The sequence below is a fragment of the Diabrotica undecimpunctata genome, chromosome 1, assembly GCF_040954645.1.
Source record: "Diabrotica undecimpunctata isolate CICGRU chromosome 1, icDiaUnde3, whole genome shotgun sequence".
Lineage (NCBI taxonomy): Eukaryota > Metazoa > Arthropoda > Insecta > Coleoptera > Chrysomelidae > Diabrotica > Diabrotica undecimpunctata.
Window position 1 is genome coordinate 1,856,306 of NC_092803.1, and position 24,182 is coordinate 1,880,487.

The 24,182-nt window shown below is 32.5% G+C and overlaps 4 protein-coding genes across 6 annotated transcripts in view; 3 read left to right on the forward strand and 1 right to left on the reverse strand.

Moving 5' to 3' along the window:
- Positions 1 to 1,224, forward strand: part of LOC140437429 (uncharacterized) — a 3,005-nt gene extending 1,781 nt beyond the window's left edge. The window contains exon 2 of the mRNA XM_072526959.1: positions 890 to 1,224. Within this exon, the coding sequence (XP_072383060.1) occupies positions 890 to 1,224 (335 nt within the window). The remainder of the gene's footprint in view (positions 1 to 889) is intronic.
- Positions 1 to 2,500, reverse strand: part of LOC140443465 (uncharacterized) — a 25,229-nt gene extending 22,729 nt beyond the window's left edge. The window contains exon 1 of the mRNA XM_072534776.1: positions 2,465 to 2,500. The gene's annotated coding sequence lies outside the window, so the exon portion shown is untranslated. The remainder of the gene's footprint in view (positions 1 to 2,464) is intronic.
- LOC140443439 (uncharacterized) lies at positions 1,297 to 8,802 on the forward strand. 3 transcript variants are annotated; one of them, XM_072534698.1, is made up of 3 exons: positions 1,309 to 2,182; positions 4,299 to 4,328; positions 7,688 to 8,802. In XM_072534698.1, exons 1-3 carry the CDS (start codon positions 1,942 to 1,944, stop codon positions 8,800 to 8,802), a joined length of 1,386 nt encoding a protein of 461 aa, XP_072390799.1. In that variant the 5' UTR covers positions 1,309 to 1,941. The 3 variants fall into 3 exon arrangements, with proteins under 3 accessions (XP_072390816.1, XP_072390799.1, XP_072390808.1); XM_072534715.1 differs by lacking the exon at positions 7,688 to 8,802 and having other exon boundaries at positions 1,297 to 2,182; positions 4,299 to 6,491; XM_072534707.1 differs by lacking the exon at positions 4,299 to 4,328 and having other exon boundaries at positions 1,317 to 2,182.
- A 6,142-nt stretch (positions 8,803 to 14,944) lies between these two features.
- On the forward strand, positions 14,945 to 24,030 carry LOC140443429 (uncharacterized). Its single transcript, XM_072534686.1, has 2 exons — positions 14,945 to 15,303; positions 22,644 to 24,030. The coding sequence occupies exons 1-2, from the start codon at positions 15,105 to 15,107 to the stop codon at positions 23,969 to 23,971; spliced, it is 1,527 nt and encodes a 508-aa protein (XP_072390787.1). The 5' UTR covers positions 14,945 to 15,104; the 3' UTR covers positions 23,972 to 24,030.
- The last annotated feature ends 152 nt before the right edge of the window (positions 24,031 to 24,182 follow it).

Here is a 24,182-nt window from a genome sequence, read left to right on the forward strand (position 1 = left end):
AGCATATATTTTATGGCATGTCTAATTAACTTTGTGTGCCTATTCATGTATTAGGTACTTAACATTTCCTTTTGTTCTTGTAATATAAATGATTCTTCTTTGACACCTCTCTCAGTCGTGATTCAGACAAATTTGACAGGTTTCATTGTTGTAATAATCAAATATGCACTTATTACAAAATTTAAGTTGTATTTTAGTGTATTCAAAAATAAAACTTCGTTTTAGGTTGTTATTTTGATTGTTTACTTAGTTTTGTACACACTTTTGAAAGTAAATAATAGTTGAAATATTAACAAAAATATTACAACTTGGGATATAAAAGCCCAGGAAGGAAGATTTGCTTTCCAAATTTTCGACTACATATATAATGGACACAACTACAAGTTTCCAATTTGCTAGTGGCGTACTGTTTTTATGGGAATCTGTATAAAAGGCAGAAAGACAAAATTTTGCTTTATCTTTGTAATGAATGCCTTTTAGGCTAGGTTCAATCAGAGTGGGCATTTAACTAACCTTCCACATGACCTAAGAGTGGAAGGTCTCATCCCTAAATTGTCAATTGAACTGTGTTATTGCCCAAAATCCCTTTTATCCCAACATCTCTTAGAACAACTGACAAAATCAGTTGTTCTCAGATATCGGTGGCACATTCTTAGATGATCATCTAGGTTGGTTGATTTCACAGCACATCATTACTTAAGACTTTTTGCACAAAAGGCACATGCCTACATTTCTTTTTCTTCTTGCATAGGTTGAGTTCTCTGTTTACATATATTTTAATGTAGATATATAAAAAGCAAAAACGCTTCGTTTAGGTAACATACATATTTCTTAATTTTCATTTTAGTAAGTAGTAGTATTAATTTTAAAAAATTTATATTTGCTACAGGCTTCAAGAAGAATTTAAAAAATTCAGTGGCAAAATGGGGAAAAGCCAAGGTGGCTTATATAGCCGAACAAAGTTCATACCTTAAACAGGAATCTAAGATAAAATTGGAAATCATGCAATTAGAGGCTGATAAAAAGATGGCAATGATGCAATGGGTAGAGGAACAAAATCAAAAAGAGTATGATATAAGAATGGAAATGATCAGAACAGAAATAGAACACATAAGAAAAAAAATGAAATTGATGCAAAGAGAATCATACAAGAGGCTAGAGCTAATGCAGCTAAAACACGATCTTGAAATAAATATTTTAAGAAATAAAATTAATAAATATTAACTAAAAGCAATGTGTTTTTATTTGCCATCCCTATCTGAATGAAATTAAGATTATTATTTTTTTAAAGTACTTATCCCAGTTTTTGAATATTTACTCCAGTGATTTTGAATGTCAGTTACGCCCGTGAAATTGATATGGTCAAAAAGCAAAACTACTGACAATAATCAAAGAGCATCGTGGTAGATATTGTCAATATGTTGTTGACTCAATGGCTCAATTTATAGACTTCATGGTATTACTGTTTTGAGAATTCTACATTACCATTGTGAGTTGAATTTATTTGGGTTCAAATGAAAGGATATATTGCCCGAGAAAACATAACATTTAAAGTTGGCGATGATCAGCGCCGATTTCATAAGATGATTTTACGCAAAAAGTTCAGCGACTCTTAAAAAGTGACTTATTTGTTATGGCAGTTGTTATGGTATGTTGTCCTAGCCTTAACTAGAAGGAAGACAAAAAAAAATAAGCAGTATACATATAGTTATATAATAACATTCTTTTTAGAATTACTTACCAATCTTTTAAAATTTCCTAACTTCTATACTTTTCCAACAGTATGGCAACGCTGTGTGAAAATGAGATGTCAGACGGATCATTTGTAGCTAACTTCATCGGCACTTTCTCTATACTTTTGCCAAAGATATTCTTTGGTTTTGCCTTACTTTTTGTGTTAAATTATTTTTAATAACCAAGCCAAAACCAAAGTTTATACAAATGGAGCAGATGGACGTAAAACAAGAAGTTAGTGATGAGACGTGTCAAGCAGAAATATATTGTAATGCTGTTGATGATGGTCCTTTTGATAGTTGTAAAATCGAAATTAAGCAGGAAACCCTAAAGGAAGGTATCGATACATTTGATTATGTAACCTTAAATAAACTCCCCATAAAGACTGAAATAGATCAAGAGGAACATAAACTTACGTCGTTTAAAGAAAGACAAACAAATCCAAGTGGTAAGTACACTACAAAAGAACTAGTGGATGTGATGGACTTCTATGAATCTGAAACAGAATGTCAATGCATTCTGTTTCAGCTAATGATTCATATGATGATTGATTGTTGAATGAATGATTCATATTGGGTACTCAATGTTCAATTTTATGTATTTTCTATCTAACATTATTTTTCACCATGCATTATGTATCATGCTCTATACAGTTTTTTTATGATAGCATTGCCTACCAAACATGATCTCTTTTTACAAAAATTACAGCAAGATTTTAACAAATACTAACTTTTAGCCTCAAATGAGCTGTCCCCTGTCCATTAAGTTTCACAGAATGAAATATTGCCTTGGCAGTGTTGCTATGTATGTATAATGTATATGTTAAATGCTTCAAATACCAAGAGAGAACGCTTTTAAAACATACATTTTTATTATATTATTTTATGCATTCTGCAATTTTATAATTTATATAAAACACAAATGAATTAATATTTGTTTCTTTTAATATTAATTGTAGTTAATTATTAGAACATTTTTTGACAATTGCTCTTTCATTGGCTAGCAGATAGATTTGGCAATAGTGCCAGAACCTTTAAACCACCAGTTGCCAGATTGCAACAGATGTCTTTTTAACTATAATATTTATACTGAAACACTTATATTTTTTATACTTTATATTATACTTTAATATTTATACTTAACAGAAAATAGCCATTCCTCAGTTATGTCAAATAATTAAATAGATTAACTAAAGCACTATGTGATCCTCATATCATTTTTAAGAGTTCAGTTGAGATGTTCTCTGGTTCAGTTGCTTTCTTGGATTTAACTTATTTTATTGTATGAAGAACTTCAGATTTTAAAATTTCAGGTCCTTCTTGATTTACATTGCTCTATATGTTTCGCCTGTCATCTTGGAACAATTCAGTTATATAGTTACTTCATGTTTCAAGTATTTCTTGTTCATCAATGATAACTTTCCTGCTTTATTTTCTAGAGTATTAGTGTTTTTCTTATTATTGAACATGCCAGTCTTCTTTTCTAATTTTTTTTATTTTGGAACATCTCTCTGTCATCCACTTTTTTTAGCTGCTTGTATTTTTTGTTGTATTTCTCTTTTTTTTTTTCTGTATTTGTCTGCCTTGACCTTTTGTTGTCTTCTTTGTTCCATAAGGTCTAGTATTTCTTCCGTCAACCATTATTGTTTCTTGAATCTATTAGTTACACTATGTTCTTCTATTATCTGGGACATATGTTCACGAAATAGTTTCCATGTTTGTGAAACCTACTAAAGGGTTGTGATCAGATTCAATATCTGGTCCGAGGAATGTCGTAACTCTACTAATGGAGCTACTACAACTTTTGTGGATAAGAATGTAAGAAATGCCTAGTTATGTAAAAAACTACTCAATTGAAATTAATGCTTATCTGTCCATGGGTTTGTCCCCATGGTCTCTATCCCATAACCACTTAGACTCTTTTATTACTGTAATCCGGAGAGCAGACAAAGGGGGTTGAAGCAAAGAAACCCATTTACCCTTTTGGCAGCAAGTTGCTGTGACCGTATGTACTCTGTTTTCACGACGGTCATATGCAGTCTTGGCTTGCATGTAACGACTGTGCGTATGCACACTATTGTGGGATGGGAATAAGATTCTATTAATTGGACATATTCTGTGCTTGTCGCATTGGTATGATAGACAAAATAAATCATAAGGTATCTGCTTAAAACATTCATAGATAGATCAACGGACCACCTCACAAGAATCTGTGCTTGCTTGGGATTTGAAAGGGGGTGGCGGGGGAAAATCCGGAAATACAGATTTCAATGCACCCCTCGAGCAGGAACAGCAGGTTTCATGGACGTGATTGCTATATCATGCCAGATTAGGTTCTGCTGAATCCTACAAGTTATCTTCAGGTTTACTATATTATGCGAAAACATCGTAGTTGTCAATTTTTGCATTTTTTTTTCTTCAACTTCTGATACTGTGTATTACTGACAACTAAAACAAAATTACAAAAACAATACAGAACAAAATAAGAAATTTGTAGATTGTTTCAATTTTAGTATATTTCAGCAATATTTTTTGGGAAAAGATATATATTAGTTTTTATTTTAGGGTTTCCCCAAGAGGAGAACACTTTGGAAAGTATGAAAACAATACCCGTACATACATGTAATAAAGAACAACATATGAATCAACCTGTTGAAGAAAATACATTTAAATGTGAAATTTGTTTTAAGCAGTTTTCTAGGACAGATAATTGTAAAAAACATATGAGATTACACACTGGAGAAAAACCATATAAGTGTAAAATTTGTTTTAAGCAGTTTTCTAGAGCAGATAATTGTAAAGAACATATGAGATTGCACACTGGAGAAAAACCATACAAGTGCGAAGTTTGTCTTAAACAGTTTACTCGTTCAGAGGATTTTAAACGTCATTTGAGAGTGCACACTGGAGAAAAACCATACAAATGCGAAATTTGTTTTAAGCAGTTTACCCAAGCAGGTTCTTTGAAAGCACATTTGAGAGTGCACACTGAGGAAAAACCTTACAAGTGTAAAATTTGTTTTAAGCAGTTTGCAATGAGAAGTACATTAAAAATACATATGAGAGTGCACACTGGTGAAAAACCTTATAAGTGTGATATTTGTTTTAAGAAATTTACTGAATCAGGAAGTTTAAAAAAGCATTTGAGACTGCACACTGGAGAAACGCCTTACAAGTGCGAAATTTGTTGTAAGCAATTTAATCAAACATCAAATTTGAAAAAACATTTAAGACTGCACACTGGAGAAATGCCTTTCAAGTGCGAAATTTGTTTTAAGCAGTTTAAGCAAAAAATTAGTTTAAAAAAACATATGAAAGTGCACACTGGAGAAATGACTTACAAGTGCGAAATTTGTTGTAAGCAATTTAGTCAAAAGTCTGATTTGAAAAACCATTTGAGAGTGCACACTGAAGAAGCGCCTCAGAAGTACTAAATTTGTTAAAAATTTGCCCAAAGAGGCCATTTAAATGAACACATAAACGTTCAAACCATAAATATAAATCATAATAATATTTACTGTTACATACTTTCCTTTTACATATTCTTGGTCTGTACATCTCATGTATTTTGTTTTTGTGTCATTAATATATTGTCCTTTTTGTGGCGTTTCTTCTAATTCTTTCGTTAAAGAATTAGTTTTTAGTTTTTCAAAAAAAAAACTGTATTCTAAATTGATGTGCTCCATAGATGTGTGTTGTATAGTTGAAACTGACCAAAAATTTCCAATTTTTTGACAAGTTAAAATTGGGATTGTGTATAAGTAAATTCCTAGAAAATTTCAAGTGTAACTAGCTGCTTGATTGAATAATTTTGATGTTGAATCTTTTCTTGACTGCAAAAAGTTGATGAATAAAGTTAAATAGTGACAATAAAAACTAAGTGGTTCCAAGATTGTGATTATAGTCCAGGAAGTTTTCTATATATTTGTTGTATATTTTAATAAATAAAATGGATATATATATATATATATATATATATATATATATATATATATATATATATATATATTATAAATTCAAAGGAGACAACTGATCTGGTATGATCATGTGAAAAGAATGGACGACGACAGGCTGCCAAACCAAATTTTAAAATGGACGCCAAGGGAAAGAAGGAAGGGAGGAAGGCCAAAACAATCCTGGCTGGGCGGCATTCAGAAGGCAATGTCGGAAAGAAACCTTCACCCTGGCGAATGGAATGACCGACTTAGCTGGAAACTGGGAACCGGAAGGCGGAGAACGCTATAAAAAACTGGGATAAAAAAAAATGGATACATGCGCCAAGTGTAATAATCAATTTGACTTAATGAAGTTTTTTCTTGTGATGGATGCAGAACTGTGCTTTGTATGGAATGTGGTAATCTGAAGTTAAATGCATGCAGTTGAAGACAAAACGTAAACAGAAGTTTTTCTGTGAACAGTGTGAAGTGGGATTTCAGAAGGTACCAGCTCTGTTAAAAGAAGAATTATGCAATTAAATAATTTACTTTTCAAGTGATTGGAATTAAATTTGAAATTTTAAAAATTGTTTGAGGTTCACTGATCATCGCTTAGTTATTAACCGGTCTTTATACATGGTGTTTCCAATAGTTGTGTTTTAGTCGTGTTTTTAGTTATTGTTTTATATTTTTTATAAGTGTAGGTACTATATTTTAAGTGTAATTGTTATTTTTATCTTATGTATTAATGGTATAAATTGATTACTTTTGTGTGTATTAGAACTTTTCCTATTTTTGAATAAATAAACTTCAACTTTTTCTAGTTATCGGTATCATTTTCTGTATGCTTCTCGCTACTATTGCATATCATTAGCGAACGACAGGCATTGATGCCATTGATGCTTTTTACAAAATTCCTTGGTTGAGTTTACCAAAAGTACAAGCTGAATATAGCCGCAAATGTCAAAAATATTTCGGTTTGGCAGTGTTTGCATGTTTTTATTATGCATATGTTGTATGCTTCAAATATAAAGAGATAAAGCTTTTAAAAAGTACATTTTGATTATACTATTTTATGAATTCTGCAATTTTTATTTTATATGAAGCAATAACGAGTAAATATTTGTCTCTTTCGAGATTAATTGCAAATATCTGTTGTAATCTGGCAACTGCTGATTTGACGATTGCCAAATCTATCCTCTAATCTATCAAAGGGTAATTGCTAAAAAAAATTCTAATAATTAACTGCAATTAATCTACATAGAAACAAATATTTACTCATTGTTGTTTTATATAAATAAAAAATTGCAGAATTCTGCATCTGCATTGCAAGCATTTTTATCTTGTTGGTTTTTTATTTAATTTAATTTAATATGTTTGTACTGTTATTGTAATTGTATTTCTGCTTTATAAATAAAAAATACTTGGGTTTGGGCTTAAGAGATTACATAAGTCTTGTATTTTCAAAAAATCGATTTTTTTTAGTCTGTATGAAAATATAGTACTTCAAAGTGTATTCACACCAAATTTGAAGTAAACTTGAGCAATATTAGCGGGGTTATAGAGATTTGAATACCGCGCGGTCGGTACGTGTGCTCTCAGTTTAAAATTTCATATGAGTTTTTCTTGAAACTTTGTTTTTCCGTGCGGTAATCACGATTTACCGAGAACGAATCGAACGATTTTGATGAAACTTTGCACAGTTCATCTTTATACATATTATTGTTTCGTGATTGAACGAAGGAGTTTTTTATCAGTCCACTCGTTCTTTTTTTATATGAAAAAAATTATTAAAAAATGATTAGAGTCGGAAGAATTCTAAAAACTATGAGATGATAATCCGTTCAAACTGATTTAAAAAGTTTAAACTTCATTTTTTTTAATCCCTTCGTCCACATATAACTCCGGTACTTAATATTGCTTGAAATTTAACCTCTTAAATAATATTTAGATTGTGTAAAATTTAATATATTTCAGCTATATTTTTTGGCGAAAAGTATATGTTAGTTTTTATTTTAGACTTTCCCCAAGAGGAGAACACATTGGAAAGTATGAAAGGAATACATGTACATACATCTAATAAAGAACAGCATATGAATCAATCTGTTGAAAAAAGTACATTAAAATGTGAAATTTGTGTTAAGCAGTTTGCCTGTAAAAGTTCATTATACAAACACATGAAAATTCACAATGGAGAAAAACCATACAAGTGTGAAATTTGTTTTAAGCACTTTTCTCAACTAGGTAATATGAAACAACATATGAGATTACATAGTGAAGAAAAACCATACAAGTGTGAAATTTGTTTTAAGCAATTTAGTGACACAGTAAGTTTGAAAAGGCATTTAAGAGTGCACACTGGGGAAAAACCTTACAAGTGTGAGATTTGTGTTAAGGAGTTTTCTTGGCAAAGTCATATGAAACGACATATGAGATTGCATACTGGAGAAAAACCTTACCAGTGTGAAATTTGTTTTAAGCAATTTACTCGTGCAGATGATTTAAAAAGTCATTTGAGAGTGCACACTGGAGAAAAACCTTACAAGTGCGAATTTTGTTTTAAACAGTTTACTCAAGCCTACATTTTGAAAAGTCATTTGAGACTGCACACTGGGGAAAAGCCTTACAAGTGTGATATTTGTTTTAAGCAGTTTGGTCGAAGATCTGATTTGAAAAGTCATTTAATAATGCACACTGGAGAAAAACCTTACAAGTGTGAAATTTGTTTTAAGCAGTTTAGTCGTTCAGGGGATTTTAAACGTCATTTGAGAGTGCACACTGGAGAAAAACCTTACAAGTGTGAGATTTGTTTTAAGCAATTTAGTGAAGCGAGTGCTTTGAAAAATCATTGTAGAGTATATACTGGTGAAAAACCTTACCAGTGTGAAATTTGTTTTAAGAGGTTTACTCGTTCACAGGATTTGAAAATTCATTTGAGAGTGCACACTGGAGAAAAACCTTTCAAGTGTGAAATTTGTTTTAAGCAGTTTTCTCAGTCCAGTGTTTTGAAACACCATATGCGGTTGCATACTGGAGAGAAACCATACAAGTGTAAAATTTGTTTTAAGCAGTTTTCTCAAACAGGTAATCTGACTACACATAATGTGAAATTCCACAGTGAAGAAAGATCTTAATGTGTGAATTTGGTTTAAAATGTTTCCGTAATTAGAATTTAATTGCACATATGCTAGATTACCGATATATAATGTTTTTTCATACCAAGTGATTTGAAAAATATATTGGTTTTCTGGATAAATTATGCAGCATCTAACACAAATTTTCGTTATTAAATGAAACTTCGTTCAAATTGGACATATTTGTATTATAATAACAATAAATCTATTTTAACAACAAAAATATTTAATGTGTCTTAAAATTAATGTATTAAAAAAGTAAAAATATATAAATACCTGAGAAATTGTACAGTTTGTTCATATAACCTCTATAACTTCAACCACTTTTAGAATAATTATGATAAAAGTGATTTAGTTATAAGACTTACATACTGGATATCATCATCATCATTGGTGCTACAGCCCTATAAAAGAGCCTCAACCTTCTTAAGTCTATTACGCAAGCCAGTTATATCTACTGCCAACTGTTGCCAGTTTGCTGCGCCTATTTTTCTACCATCCTCATCTACACCATCCCTCCATCTGAGTTTTGGCCTACTCCTACTTCTACTTACCACAGGTTGTGACATAAGGATTCTTCTAGGAGGGTTGTTCTGCCAGATGTCCTGCGCATCTTAGTCTTTCTATTTTTATAAGAGATACTACGTCTTTACCACCAAATATATGTTTATATCTGTGATATATCTCGTAGTTGTACCTACTTCTCCAAACACCATTTTCACAGATGTCACCGAATATGCTTCTCAGGATCCTTCGTTCAAATATAAGCAGGAGGTTTTCATCTACCTTGGAAGTGGTCCATGTCTCCGATCCATATGTTAACACTGGTTGTGTAAGGGTTTTGTATATGGTTATTTTTGTTTTTTGGCTTAAGTTTCTGCTTCTCATATGTCTACCTCAGTCCAAAATAGCATTTGTTTGCTAGGATTATTGTTGTGAGGGCAACTTGGCAACACCATTTGCATATGCCAAAATTTGGGATTATTTATTAAAAATGTTTCCTTTGTTGTCTATTTTGGCATCCCTGACCGCCAGAGCATGTCCCTGTCGCAGCCCAACATGCGTTTCAAATGCCTGTGATTGTTCGCCCTGTATTTCGACTTTGCAAACAACTTTACGCATTGTAGCCTTAACCAATCTTATCAGTTTATCGGTGATGTGGAATTCATCCATGGCTTCATACAATTTATTTCTTAGGACACTATCATAGGCCGATTTAAAATCTACGAGAGATGGTATGTGTTGAATTCATTGGTTTTCTCCAGTATTTGCCTTAGCACAAAGATCTGGTCTGTTGTTGATCGACCATTCCAAAAACCACTTTGATATTCGCCGAGAAGCTCCTCTGAATGTGCATTCAGGCGACCATATAAAATACTTACTCGAAAATATTTTGTATGCTGTATTAAGGAGGGTTATTCCCCTATAGTTTCTACATTCCAATTGATCATCCTTTTTTTGTAGTGGGCAAACTATCCCAATACACCACTCTTCCGGGATTTGTTCCTAATTCTAGGCTCTCAGTATAATTTTATATATATGATTAGTCAGAGTAGTACCTCCACATACTGGATATAGTAAAGTCTTACCACTAAATCTTGAATCTTTGATTCTTGAACAAGTATCGTGATCGCTAGGATGTCTTGGGTAGCTAGAGAAGCTTCATGTAGATCATGGCTCCATCTGGACCAGCATAAAACCATATTACCTGCTTATCGACCAATTTATCTTATAGCAGCTGGCTAACAGGGTACTGTCTGCATATCGTACATTTGTGATTATTGTGCCAGTTATCGTTATTCCGCCTCTCCATTGCCATGGGACTTTTCTTATAATATACTATGTATATATTAAACAACGCAACACAGCCTTGTTTCACACCAGATTCTGGTTTGGAAAGAACATTGTTGAGCTTCATTTTTTATTGTGTGAAATGAAGTAGAATCTTATTCGCATGTGTTACCACAACTACCCTACAGTTGCTGCATTTTGTATTTAAGCCTTTCTTTTATAGTGGAATGTAAATTGATTCTTACTATGTTGCAAAATCATATCATATAAATTTTGTCATGTTTTAACTATTTGAACTGAAGGCTCTATCTCTATCTGGTTTGTCATTCACGGTTCCATAAGTGTCATGTAATACTTTTTTACAGTATTGTCTTCATACTTCAGCGATATAGTTGGCATATGTTGTTGTTTCCCCGTCATTCATTTAAATTTGTGGTTTGAATTTCCTAGGCAAATACACAAGTTTGTTAGTAAGTTGAGTGGTCAATTATATATAAGCTTTTGTATATATTTATATATAACTTTTTTATAAGTTCTTTTGTATTTGTTTGTGTCGAGTGTTCCTATTTTCTGGGAATGTTATTTTTGAGAGCACTTTGGGTTATTGTTGCATTGTGCCGTGCCATAAAGTGGTCCTCGTCATATAGTTACATCCTATATAACGACATTTTAGTAGAAGAGATACAAGCCGTTGCATACGTAGACGACTTGGTAGTACTTGTAGATCACAATAGTAATTGGTTGATAATGAACTCGTCAAATACTGCACTAGAAGCAGTTAAAATTTGATTAGAAAACAAAGATCTTCAATAAGCCTCACAAAAGGCAGAAACAATCATACTTAAACGTCCAAGAGACTCAAATCTCTTTGATGAGAGGGAGAAAGAATATTTTCAGTGAAAAAGGTCATATATTTGGACGTCGCGCTTGATTGTAAGCGAATATTTGGTGAATATATCAAATATGCCGTCAACAAGGCCGATCAAAGAACTGCGGCACTAGAAAGAATTATTCTTGATAGGAGGACCTAGTGCAACAAAAAGAAGAATCCTCATGAAAGTTGTCCACTCGATAATTTTATATGCTTCAACAATATGGCAACAAGTACTATACAACAAACACAATTATAAATTAATATTGGAAAAAACACAAAGGAAAGTTTTATTAAGGGTCATCTACGTATACCGGACGGTCGGTACTGACTGTAACTGTACAGGTCATAGCTGAAGTACAGTATAGCCCAAAATAAACAGTACTGAACTTGTAATTATTTTATTGTTTTAAAAAATACATATTATTGACACTACATGTTCTAAATGAGCTCCACCGCTCTCAAGACAGACTTCATACCGATATTCCAGAATTCTCGTAATGTTATGGAATCAAGGTTTGTGGTGCCTGTTTAAAAACGGCAGTTTTAGCCATGCTCCAAATGCACCTGTCTGGAGAATGTGCAGGATAGGGGAAGTCAGTAAATCGTGCAATGAATTTGTTTGGAAAATGTCCCTGAAGAAATTGACGTACTGCGACAGCAGTATGGCAAGTTGCCCCATCCTGCTGGAAAAATTGGTCTCGAAATGACAAATTACGTGCACGACAAAATTGACGTAGATCAGGGATAAAGCGTGTTAAAATTTGTATGTACCTCTGTTGATTAAGTGTGACGCCTACCATTTTCTTCGATAAAGTATGGACCTATGATTCCGTCTCCCGAAACTGCACACCAGACACTCACTTTTGAGCTATGTAAAGGAACTTCATCTGGTCTGGCAAAGCCCAGAAATCGATTTGTGCGACGATTTACATGCCCTGGCAAATGTGAAATGAAAATGTGCTTCGTCTGAAAACCATACATTTTTCAAAATCAGGATTTTCGTAATGTAATGTAAGAATCCTGGCAGAATATTCCACTCTACTATGATAATCCCTGCGATTTAATTGTTGATGTACCTGAAAATATACGAAAATGCACTCAGCTCCTTCAGGATTCTTTGCAAGGAAGTTCGTTTTAAGCCAAGATGCAACGCTGTTCTTGTCTGGCTGGCCTTCGGATTTTCCACGAAAACGCGTTCATGGTTATTGTTGTTGTTAAATGTCCTGGGACGCCCTGAGTTGTTTCCTTTTCGTTGGCACAATACATTACCCGTATTTCTAAACTTTTCAATAACCTTCAAAATTACAGCATTACTTGGAGAACATTTATTAAACCGTTGTGTGGATTGATCACACACGTATTGCAGACTTGCACTATTACGTCGACTGATTCCGTATGAGCGAAAATAATGATCCACAAGAAACACTTTCTCCTCTGTACTTAACACCATTTTTAACAATTAGGCCTTATAATTGTTTAAGGATTACTTGACAGATCTATACTAGTTAGTTTGAATATGACAGCGCGCATAAAGAGACATCTATGTTTCAGATTCAGTACTGTTTATTTTGGGCAATACTGTATCACCAATACACCTGCAGGCAAAAGAAAGTTCGAGAATCAGGGACGAGCCGTGCCGGGGTGAAAGGGGTGCGTGGCACAGGGTAGCGCTGGCCTGGGGGCGGCAAAATTTACCCAAAAATATAGATATCAAAAAAATTAAATCGAAACGCCAAGCAAGCAAAGTGCAAAAAAAATAACTGGCCAAATAGTTGCTATTAAGAAGATAGATATAAAGCCTTTCTCTGATATAGAAAGTTATTTATGTTTTCTTGTATCGTTTCTTGCACGTACATTTGGGCTTTGTATGACACTATGCAAGTTCTTTTACCGGAAATTGTATGTGATTCGGTACATGATTGGTCGAAATTTTGACACCTATAAAAATAGAACTGCAGTACCTGAGGAGCCAGATGCTACTGATTATTTTAAAAAATACTGTGGTCAAAAATGAAATGTCCAAATATTAAAACTAAATTAAAAACCACAATTTTTGAAGATATTTAACAGGCTGTAATAGAAGACAGAAATAATAAATAATTTGGTTGTAATAATTTATTTATTTTTTTACAAATTATGTGTTTGAATGACATGCACTTGAAATTCTACTCTCTTATTTGCAGATATAAAATAATCTTTAAACTCATCACGAATTTTTAAAGCGGTTATGTATTGTTTTTAGTAATACATCTCCTCCTACTTTCAGTAGTTCCGATGCTATTATTTGATCCAATCCCTGTGATTTATTGTTTTTCAATTTGTAAGTCTACGAACCGTGTGGTTGGTGGGCACTTTTCTCAGATGTCTGCTTGGTCTAATTGTATATCAAAGTTCTCTTCCAGCCGCCATTATGACAGAAGTTTTACGTTTTTGCGCACAAATTGGCGCATTTTTTGTATAAGAAACTGCAGCGGACACAAATTCTTGTATCGTTTCTGATATATAAGAACTATACGCTTGTATGACACTATCCATTTTTTTTGTTATATCAGAAACGATATAAGAAATGATACAAGAAAATGCATAGTGTCATACGGCCTTTTAATAGATTTGGCAATCGTCAAATCAGCAGTGGCCAGATTGCAATTAATCTCGAGAGAGACAAATATTTACTCGTTATTGTTTCATATAAATTAAAAATTGCAGAATTCATAAAATAGTATAATCGATATGTAATTTTTAAAAGCTTTCTCTGTTTATATTTGAAGCATACAATAGATGCATTCTAAAAACATCCCAACACTGCCAAACCGAAATATTTTAATTCTTGGTTGACATTTGTGGCTTTCAACTTGTACTTTCGGTAAACTTAACCACTCAACCGAGTATGTTCTGTGCACTCCACCATGACTCCACCCAACCATCTTACAGTGTCAACATATCTGTTTTATTTTGTTGTTTTCGGGACCTAGTTTGTTAATGTAATGTATAGTTATACAATATTAAATAAAAACTTTCCTGTACCACAATATATACTGTCTCTATCTGATATTACGTATCATTTATATGTATATAAAATGCATTAGTGTGTACTATAATTATTTTTGGACAGAGAGAATATATTTTTGGCATAGAATTAAGTTTTTATTTCTTATTTTATGACTATATTTATTTTCGATTAAAAGCATATTTTTTTAATTTTGGCGCCTAAAATTCAGAGCATATTTTTGAATTTGCCACCTAAAATTCAGAATTTAAGTTTTTAATTTGCCGCCAAATAAAATTAGTTTTGGCCCGTCCGCATTTGGCACTAGAAACTCTCTCCCAAAACTGTCTATGGGACTTACCTTACTACTAGGCTGGTGGAGTTGTTGGACGAGGAGACCGCGGTGCAGTGGAGGGAGGACACAATACCTGGTGGAGGAGCCGACTGCGACTGATCAAAGTGATCAATTCGATAGCATAACGATAGCGAATAGCGATGGGATCATAGAATAACCGAACACGAACACACGAATGTGTTCGGTTGTTCTCTGTATGTCAAATAAAAAGACCAACGACCAACAAAATATAAGTGATTTTACATATTGTGTATTAAAAATATTGCTGAAGTAATTACAACAACAAGTTTAATCAAATGGAGGTAAAACAAGAAGTTAGTGAAAACATTTATAAAGTAGAAACAGATTATAATGAAACGTCTGATGCTCTGTTGGATATTTCCAAAACTGAAATCAAAGACGAACAGCATACATTTAATTATGTATATTTAAACGAATGCCATATCAAGACGGAAGTAGAAGTTAAACTTGAAGAAAAACAAAAAACGGAAATAGGTAAAGAAAAGAATCTTTTTTAATACATTTGCAGTTGCTGGGTATAATTCAATTTTGTCAGATTTTTAATAAACAACTGGGATATTTTTCACATTTGGTCCCAGTGAAGATAGCCCCAAATGATCTGTCAATTAAGTTTCCCAGAAAGAAATACTGCGTTGGCAGTGTTGCCATGTCCTTGTAATGTATATGCTTCAAATACAAAGAGAGCTTTTAAAATTATATTATTTTATGGATTCTACAATTTTATAACTTATATAAAACACGAATGAATTAATATTTGTTTCTTTTGATATTAATTGCAGTTAATTATTAGAAATTTTGTTGGCAATTGCTATTTGATAGGTTAGCGAATAGATTATATAGAATACAATAAAGTCAGAACACTCAAAGTGCCTCAAACCTGCAGTTGCCAGATTGCAGTAGCTTTTTAACTTTATTATTTATACTACATAACATTTTACTATTTACTTTTAAAAACTGTTTTAAAACTATATAAGTACTTTTTCTTTTTTGATAATTGTTAAGTATTAGTTTTTAAATATCTTCTTGCTTTTGATTGGGCATGTTTAATTTGTAATGTAAATTTCAACACTGCTACTGTCAAACAGCAATATTCCTTGTTAATTTAACACAGAAAATTCTCATCACTTCATTCACATCACGTCATTTTTAAAATATTAAAATATCCGGAAGTTATATTTATAATTAATATTTTCTTTTAAAGAAAGTACCTAGGTACTCTTTTCATGTCAAAATCGAACTTTTCCTTAGGACGTATATCAGAAATATTATTTTTGCAGCCTTGTTTATGGTTTATGGTTTAATTTTTTTATTTAACAGTTTATTAATTTCTCAATTTATAAGTTTAATTCAAATACATATCAATAAATTACGAGCTGTAACTATTTTGGTTTTATGAGTACTAAATTAACAATGGTTTTACAAAGTTTAAATAAGATATTTTTGTTTACAAAATTTGATTAAGTTATCTATGTTATTACAAAAAGGTTTTTACCAGTAATTTAAAATATATAATAAGAAATTTAAATGATTAAAATCATGAAGTACCTAGTTATCAAAAAATCGGTTGCCTGTAAAGTCGGTTTTACGGGCGAAGATTTTACGTGACAACGTCTTTTTCTCGGTAGAATATTTATTGATATGAATATTATTAAATTGCACAATAGGAACAAGGAATTGAATGAAAATAAGAATTGCACAAATTTTAACTATAGAAATATATTTTGTTTACTAAAACATTGTACATGTAAACTTAAACTTAACTAATTTCTATTTGAGTGATTTTGTTGAGGATAGGACGATGATAGGAGAAATATGAAATGAAAGGAAGTGTTTCTGCTGTAATGTGTCTTGAACGCCAAGAACGCTCGAGAAAGACAGAGACACAAGCACGGAAGCACGCACCGATTCAACGCGCCTAATTCTCTAGTGCTGCGCGCGCAGCGGACCGATCATGTTTGAGTGGGAGAGAGACGCAAGGCATTCGCCGGTCCGGCGGGCCTCTCTCTCGTTCGGTGACTCACTGTAACAGACGTGAGCGGGCGTTACACTTTTTCATGAATGACTCCGAGCCACAACCTAATTTAAGACGTTGTCACGTCAAAATTATAATTGAAGACTACAGGGGAAAAACGCTGTAAGTTAATTTTTATCGATTTCTTGAGGAATACATTTTTCGATAGTTGGATACACGTAGTACAATCCACAAATATCAAACAAAATAAAAGTGCAATAAGTCAAACGTTACAAACGAATAAAATAATGCTGTACAATGGAAGAGCGCTGCAAGTCAAGGTTAAACTAGGCAACAATGCTATAAGTCAGATTTAAGTGCTCAATGCGCCTGTCCGTAGGGACAATTTACAACGGAAAATCATAGTCAGTGTTCAGCATTCATACAAGTTGTTTATTTAAGTATCAATATTATCATAATCACAGTTTGTTTTTTAACGTTTGGTAAGTTTGAACTATTGTTTATTAATATGGAAAGTGAGGACAGCGAAATTGAAGAGGCTTTACAGTCAAAAACTACAAGAAAACGAAAAAGTTTTGGGCGAATACGTGATTTAGCTAAAGCGCTAAAAGTGCAAACTCACGAAACAGGCGAGGACTGCCGTTGTAAACGTTACCAGTGTTTTGAAAATATAACGGTTGAACAAAGAAATACAATTATTCGTAATTTTAATTCTATGCTGAATTGGGACGAGCAAAGTATGTATTTGGGTGGTCTAATATCCATACTTCCTGTAACTCAAAGAAGGCCAAGAAAAGATGAAGAGAATTGCAACGTAAGAGATGGCTCTTTTTATTACAGAATTCGCCTTGCGGTAACTAATGATGAGGGGCATACATCACCTGCAAAAGACGTTCAGGTTTGTCAAAAAGCTTTTGTTGCTCTTCATGGCATATCCACGAGAAGATTACAAACTGTACAAAAAGCCCTAAAACATGGTACAACCGCCAAGGACAATAGAGGTAAACATGGCTCAAGACCCAATAAATTGTCTGAAGAAACTATGCAGTTAATTTTAAATCACATAAAATCATTCAAAGGACGCATGAGTCACTACAGCCTAAAAAAATCTAGCAGGAAGTACCTTCCAGAGGAACTTAACATTAAAAAGATGTACAAAATGTTCCTTGAGAAACATCCCAATAGAGCAGTGTGCTATGAAGTATATAGAAAAACATTCAACACACGCTTTAATATCGCCTTTGGGTATCCCAGAACCGACACTTGCAGCATTTGTGATGCTTCCAAAATAAAAATAAGGGAATGTAAAGATGAAAAATTAATTAATAAACTTAAAACAGGGCAGAAACTTCACTTGCTGAAAGCACAGACATTTTACAAACGAAAAACAAAAGCTAAACTACGAGCAAGGATCTCAAGAGAATATGAAGTCATAGCAATGGACTATAATAAAAACCTTCCAATGCCTAATATTACGAGTAACGACGTGTATTATAAAAGGCAGTTGTCTTTCTACTCCTTTAATATCCATCGACTTAGTGATAATGATGTTGTTATGTACTCGTACCCTGAGACAGTAGCTCGAAAGGGTGCCAATGAAGTTTGCTCATTTCTGTATGACTATGTGACAATCCAGCTTCCTCCTGAAGTTCGTAACTTAGTGATTTTCTGTGATTCGTGTGGAGGCCAAAATAAAAATTGGACGGTATTCCGGTTTCTACATTATTTAGTCCATAAAAAAGTGCAGCAGAAACCCCAGAAGATTGGGAAGCAGTGTTACGATTGGCTCGTCAAAAACCTGTGCCTTATAAAGTAGAAGTGGTTGATAACTACTTGGTGCGTAGCTGGGACACTTTTCTTGCACCTATCTATGTTACAAAAGCACCTTTTAAAACTAGACCAATAAGAGAATTAAGCATTTCAAAGCAACATCGCAGACTAATTTATTTCAGAGACACCTACAATGAAACAATGGTTTCGGCTGTCATTAACAAAAAAGTGACTGGTAGGGAACCACCGTATACTGGAAAAGAATTCGTTTTTCCTTCTCGATCCTATACTGAGTCACTGCCCATTCCAATGGCAAAATACAAAGATCTCCAAGTTTTAAAAAAATTTTGTTCAGAAAAAGGAAGAATGTATTTTGATCAGCTAACAAAAATTTGACTTATTTTTTATCTTAAGAATTTTACAATGTTATCGATTCATTTAACAGATAATATTAATGTTTTTAGCTTTAGTTAAGTTAAACAAGTCTAGTTCTGTTTATTTTTTTCTTTCGTTGAATTCATATTATATTATTTTGTCAATTACAGCGTTTTTGCCTTTTTCCTCCAGACCTTTGGTTGTTTTTTTTTTAATTTCTCTTGTTACCTACTGTACATGACAATTTCAATTTTATAATATCATACTCTGTATATATGAGTTGTCAAATACTCAATACAATAGTGTTTTAGCATGTTTATTTATGAATTATGAAGTTTTGAATCTAAAAATCGCGTTTTCCAAAAATTTTAAAAATTGACTTACAGCGTTTTTCCCCTGTAGTCTTCAATTGTTTTAGTTCAAATTCAAATCTTACTAGTTGTTTTTCCTTCATATTGTGTTGCTTCCCTTATTTTCTTATTTCTCTGTGTATCTTGGCATATATTGTTTTATCTACAGTTTTAATAATCATTTTTTCTTTTTCTAACACTTATTGAGTTCATCTTTACTTATTTGTTATATAGGGCCGATTTATTATTGGATTATTGGATGTTTGCATCCTGATCTTTTCACTTATCAGTTGTAGCTGGCGGTGGTTCTTGATTGATCCTTTTTTCAATGGTAAATTATGATGTTTCTATTTTGGTTCTGTTTTAATTGTTTTAGATTTAACCTGAATTCAGTAACAACTGGGTTTTTATCAGAAGGTACATATTTTGGCTTCTGATACAAGTTTTTTGACATTGCATGTAATTGGCCATTGTAGGAGATTTCTTATATAATTTAATAGCTTGTCTTCTGTTATTCACAACATTACTACATTCATTATCCCACCAAGGAGGCGGAAGATGATTTTTGCTAGTGAAAGGTTTACTTAGTACAAACGACTTAGTACAAAATTGTAATTTAAAAAATGATAATCTAAGAGCTTATATACCAAATCATCTTTTGGAAGTAAAAGGTGTTGTACGAGGTGTAGATACACAGTTTGATATGGATTACTTGTGTGAAAACATTGAATCGACAGCAAAAGTACTACAAATTAGGAGAATGCACCGCAGAGTAGAAGAAAATAATGAGATAAAATATAAACCTAAACAAATGATTATTGTCAAATTCGAAGGAAATATTTTAACTGGACAAATATCTATTAACAGAGTCTTTTTTCCAGTTGAACAGTTTGTTGGTCGTGTAACACAATGTTACAATTGTTTGTAGTTTGGGCATGTATCCAAACAATGTAAAAGCACTTCTTCCGCATGCATTAACTGTGGTTCAGAAAAAAAAAATCAAAATCACAAATGTGAACAAAAAGATAAATTCTGCATACATTGTAAAACCAGTGGACATGTATCTATAGATAAAAAATGCCCTTATTATGACAACCAAAAGAAAATTAAAAACATTATGTTTAATTATAAAGTTTCATACACTGAAGCAAAATCTTTTAGTGAATCTTCTTTTGCCGGCTTTACAGGGAATAACAAATTCTCACTTCTGACTAACCTTGATGAAAATTTTCCTTCTTTAACTGCAAATCTCCTTCATCCGAACCTATTTTGCCAAGAAAACATCGTTTACAATATAATATGTCTCTAAGTCAACCCAGTACATCTAGGAATATAGATCATTTTGAAAGCACTAGAAAGAAACGTAAAGCAGGATCTCCTATCACGTTATCTCCCACTCAACCTCCTTTATTTCCTTTTCAATTTGGTCCATCTAAATCACTATCATCCAATCCACATAAAACAAATACTAATGATATCGAATTTATTAAAAATAACTTGTTTAAATCTTTATTTACATATTTTGATAATTTTTTTAATAAAATACAAACTATCGATGATATAAAAAATATAAATAACGAAACTCTTAAGCATGATATTAGTCTAGTATTGGAGGATACTTTTACAAATAAATAATTTTCTTGAAGATTATGCAATGGAATGCACGTTCTGTAATATCTAATAAAAATTCTTTTATCCAATTTTTATCAGAAGAAAATGTAGATATTGTTTTATTGAGCGAAACTTGGTTTAAAAAAAATGTAGCGTACAGCTTTAAAGGTTATAATCTCATCCGGAAAGATCGGGATGATGGCTATAGTGGAGTAACAATTCTAGTTAAAAATACTCTCAATTTTAAACAAATAAATATCCTTAGCAATTTTAATGATGAAATTCTAGTTTGTGGATGCGCGGTAATTTTTGAAAAAATTTGATTAGTTTTTTATCAATTTATCGAGCACCAAAAACTAAAACTAAAACAGATGATTGGGTTAAAGTTTTTTCTCAAGTAAAAGCTCCCCTTATAATAGGTGGAGACATGAATGCACATAATGTATTATGGGGATCTAAAAAAAGTGATAATATTGGAAAGCAACTAGAGATGGTTGCAGATGATCTAGAGTTAGTAATATTAAATACTGGTGGACCTACATGCTTAAATCGACCTGGTGTTAATGATTATATGTTAGATGTTACTTTCAGTTCTTCAGATATTGCAAAAAAAATTACATGGTCTGTTTTCTTAGATACACTTGGTTCGAACCATTACCCTATTTTAATAACAGTTGCCAACGCCTCCCATTCAAATGAAAAAATTTTACCTAAAAGTAAATGGAATATTAAAAAAGCAAACTGGAAACTGTATACAGATGTTGTAGACTCTCTCTTTGAGAATAATATGGAATTTGAAAACACTGGCGAAAAGTATTGCTTTCTTATTAATAGCATAAATGAGGCTGCAGAAAAGGCAATACCTACTTTTAAACCTTTCACTAGCAAAAATCATCTTCCGCCTCCTTGGTGGGATAATGAATGTAGTAATGTTGTGAATAACAGAAGACAAGCTATTAAATTATATAAGAAGGTACATACATCAGCACCTGGATAGGTTTTACGATCTTATCGCTTGTATCCTGAGGCGACTTCTACGTATATAATCTTCTTGGTGGAAGATTGTATAATATATTTATTATTAACATTTCTTTTTCTTGGACAAGTTTGACCAACCTTTCTCTTTACCTACTTTTGCATTGAAATGATACATTGTACTCATTGATCCATGTACCATGAAATAGGTACATTGTCTTGTACTAGATTCATTTTACCTTTTGGAGCAATCCATGGCCTAGGTATCTGAGTTTCCTTGTTTGGATAGTGATGATTAGTTCTGTTTCTTTACCAACCCTTTCCAGTACCTTTTTATCTGTTATTCTAAAAACCCATGATATTTTAATACTCTACGCTATAACCAGAGTTCGAAAGCCTTGATTCTTTTTTCATCGTTTTATAGCTTATAGTTTGATACTGATTGATGTTGATGCTGCTCGATATCGGAGTAGATTATGGGAAGGGAAACTTTGGCAATTAGGTGAAAGTTTTGGTCTTTTAGATACCAGCAGATTGAACGATAATTACGATTCACGTGAGCAGTGTTGCATCCCTGAAGTAGTAAAGTATAGAGAATAACTACCCGTATAAGCAAATATGGATCATTAGTTTTGTTTCATTTCATTACAAAAATATTACTTACAAAAGTACATCTTTCTTTAATTAGTCTTATTTAATGATACCTTTTTTATTTTGTTTTTGTTAGGTAATAATGATTTAAGATAGAATTATAATTTTAGGTCCCTCTTCTGAAGATATACAAACTGATGACAGACGTTTGGCTTGCAAAATTTGCTCTAAAAGCTATACAAAAAAGAAAAATTTAGAGATACATATGAGAGAACACAAAGGCAAAAAAATATTCACATGTATCATTTGCTCTATACAATTTCCAAGGCAATTGGAGTTAACAATTCACTTACGAAGCCACACGGGAGAAAAACCTTTCACGTGTAAAATTTGTGACAAACAGTTTTCGACAAATTCCATTTTACGACGACATAAAACAGTACATACCGGAGAAAAATCTTTTGTGTGTGAAATTTGCAGCAAACAATTTTCAACAAAGTGTACATTAAAGCAACATATGAAAATGCACACTGGAGAAAAGCCTTATAAGTGTGAAATTTGCACAAGACAGTTTTCGAATAGTTCCAATTTAAAAATACATATGAGAAAACACTCCGGTGGAAAACCTTTTCAGTGCAATATTTGCACCGATAAGTTTTCATGGAAATCATCTTTAAAAGCACATATGGGATCGCATACTGGAGAAAACGTTTTTATTTGTAATATATGCCTTAAAATGTGTTTGAGAAGTGAGGACTTGATAAGACACATGAGAGTTCATAATGGGGAAAAGCCGTATATATGTAAAATTTGTAACAGTCAATTTTCATTCAGTGGTAATTTAAAAGTACATATGAGAATACACACTGGCGAAAAACCGTTTGTATGCGAATTTTGTACCAAAAACTTCCCAACAAGCTCTCAATTAAAACAACATACGAAAACGCATACTGGAGAAAAACCTTTTAAGTGTGAAATCTGCATCAAACAGTTTTCGCGAAATTCCCTCTTACAGAAACATATGAGAGTACACACTGGCGAAAAATCTTTTATATGCGAAATTTGTAGCAGACAATTTTCGAGCAAAGACAATGTGAAACAGCATATGGTAGTTCATAGTGATGACAAATCTTTCACATGCGAAATATGCAACAGACAGTTTGCCAGAAGTTCCACTTTACAGCAACATATGCTGACTCACTCTAAAGAAAAATCTTTCACATGTGAAATTTGCAAAAAACAGTTTTCACGAAGGTATGTTTTACAAATACATATGAGAAAACACAGTGGAGACAAACCGTTTTCGTGTAAAATTTGCTCCAAACAGTTTTCGCAAAGTTCTAATTTAAATAATCATATGAAAACGCATACTGGAGAGAAACCTTTCACGTGTGAAATCTGCCCCAAACAATTTTCGCGATATACCGTCTTAAAAAAACACAGAATTATACATGAGGAGAAAACCTCATTCAACGAACAGTCTTCAGCTGTTAGCTGAAAGTATCGAACCAAGGATCTAAATTGTATTATTATTGTGATAATAAACGATTAAAACTCCGACTTGTTTTTTAATTATTGAATATTATAATAGAAATCGTAAGTTTTAAAAAGTCCTAAGGCTCAAAAGTTTAAGGTTGAGAGTATGTATGGTCTGTGCAATTTACTATATATGGTCTTAAGCACTAAAGTATCCATGGAAATTTTTTCTT

What these genes read in the sequence shown, in the direction of transcription:
- LOC140443439 (XM_072534698.1), top strand. Translation starts at nt 1,942, where the DNA reads ATGGAGCAGATGGACGTAAAACAAGAAGTTAGTGATGAGACGTGTCAA. An exon ending in AAGACAAACAAATCCAAGTG is followed by an intron (nt 2,183 to 4,298) that starts GTAAGTACACTA and finishes TTTTTATTTTAG; the next exon opens with GGTTTCCCCAAGAGGAGAAC. An exon ending in AGAGGAGAACACTTTGGAAA is followed by an intron (nt 4,329 to 7,687) that starts GTATGAAAACAA and finishes TTTTTATTTTAG; the next exon opens with ACTTTCCCCAAGAGGAGAAC.
- LOC140443429 (XM_072534686.1), top strand. Translation starts at nt 15,105, where the DNA reads ATGGAGGTAAAACAAGAAGTTAGTGAAAACATTTATAAAGTAGAAACA. An exon ending in AAAACAAAAAACGGAAATAG is followed by an intron (nt 15,304 to 22,643) that starts GTAAAGAAAAGA and finishes TTATAATTTTAG; the next exon opens with GTCCCTCTTCTGAAGATATA.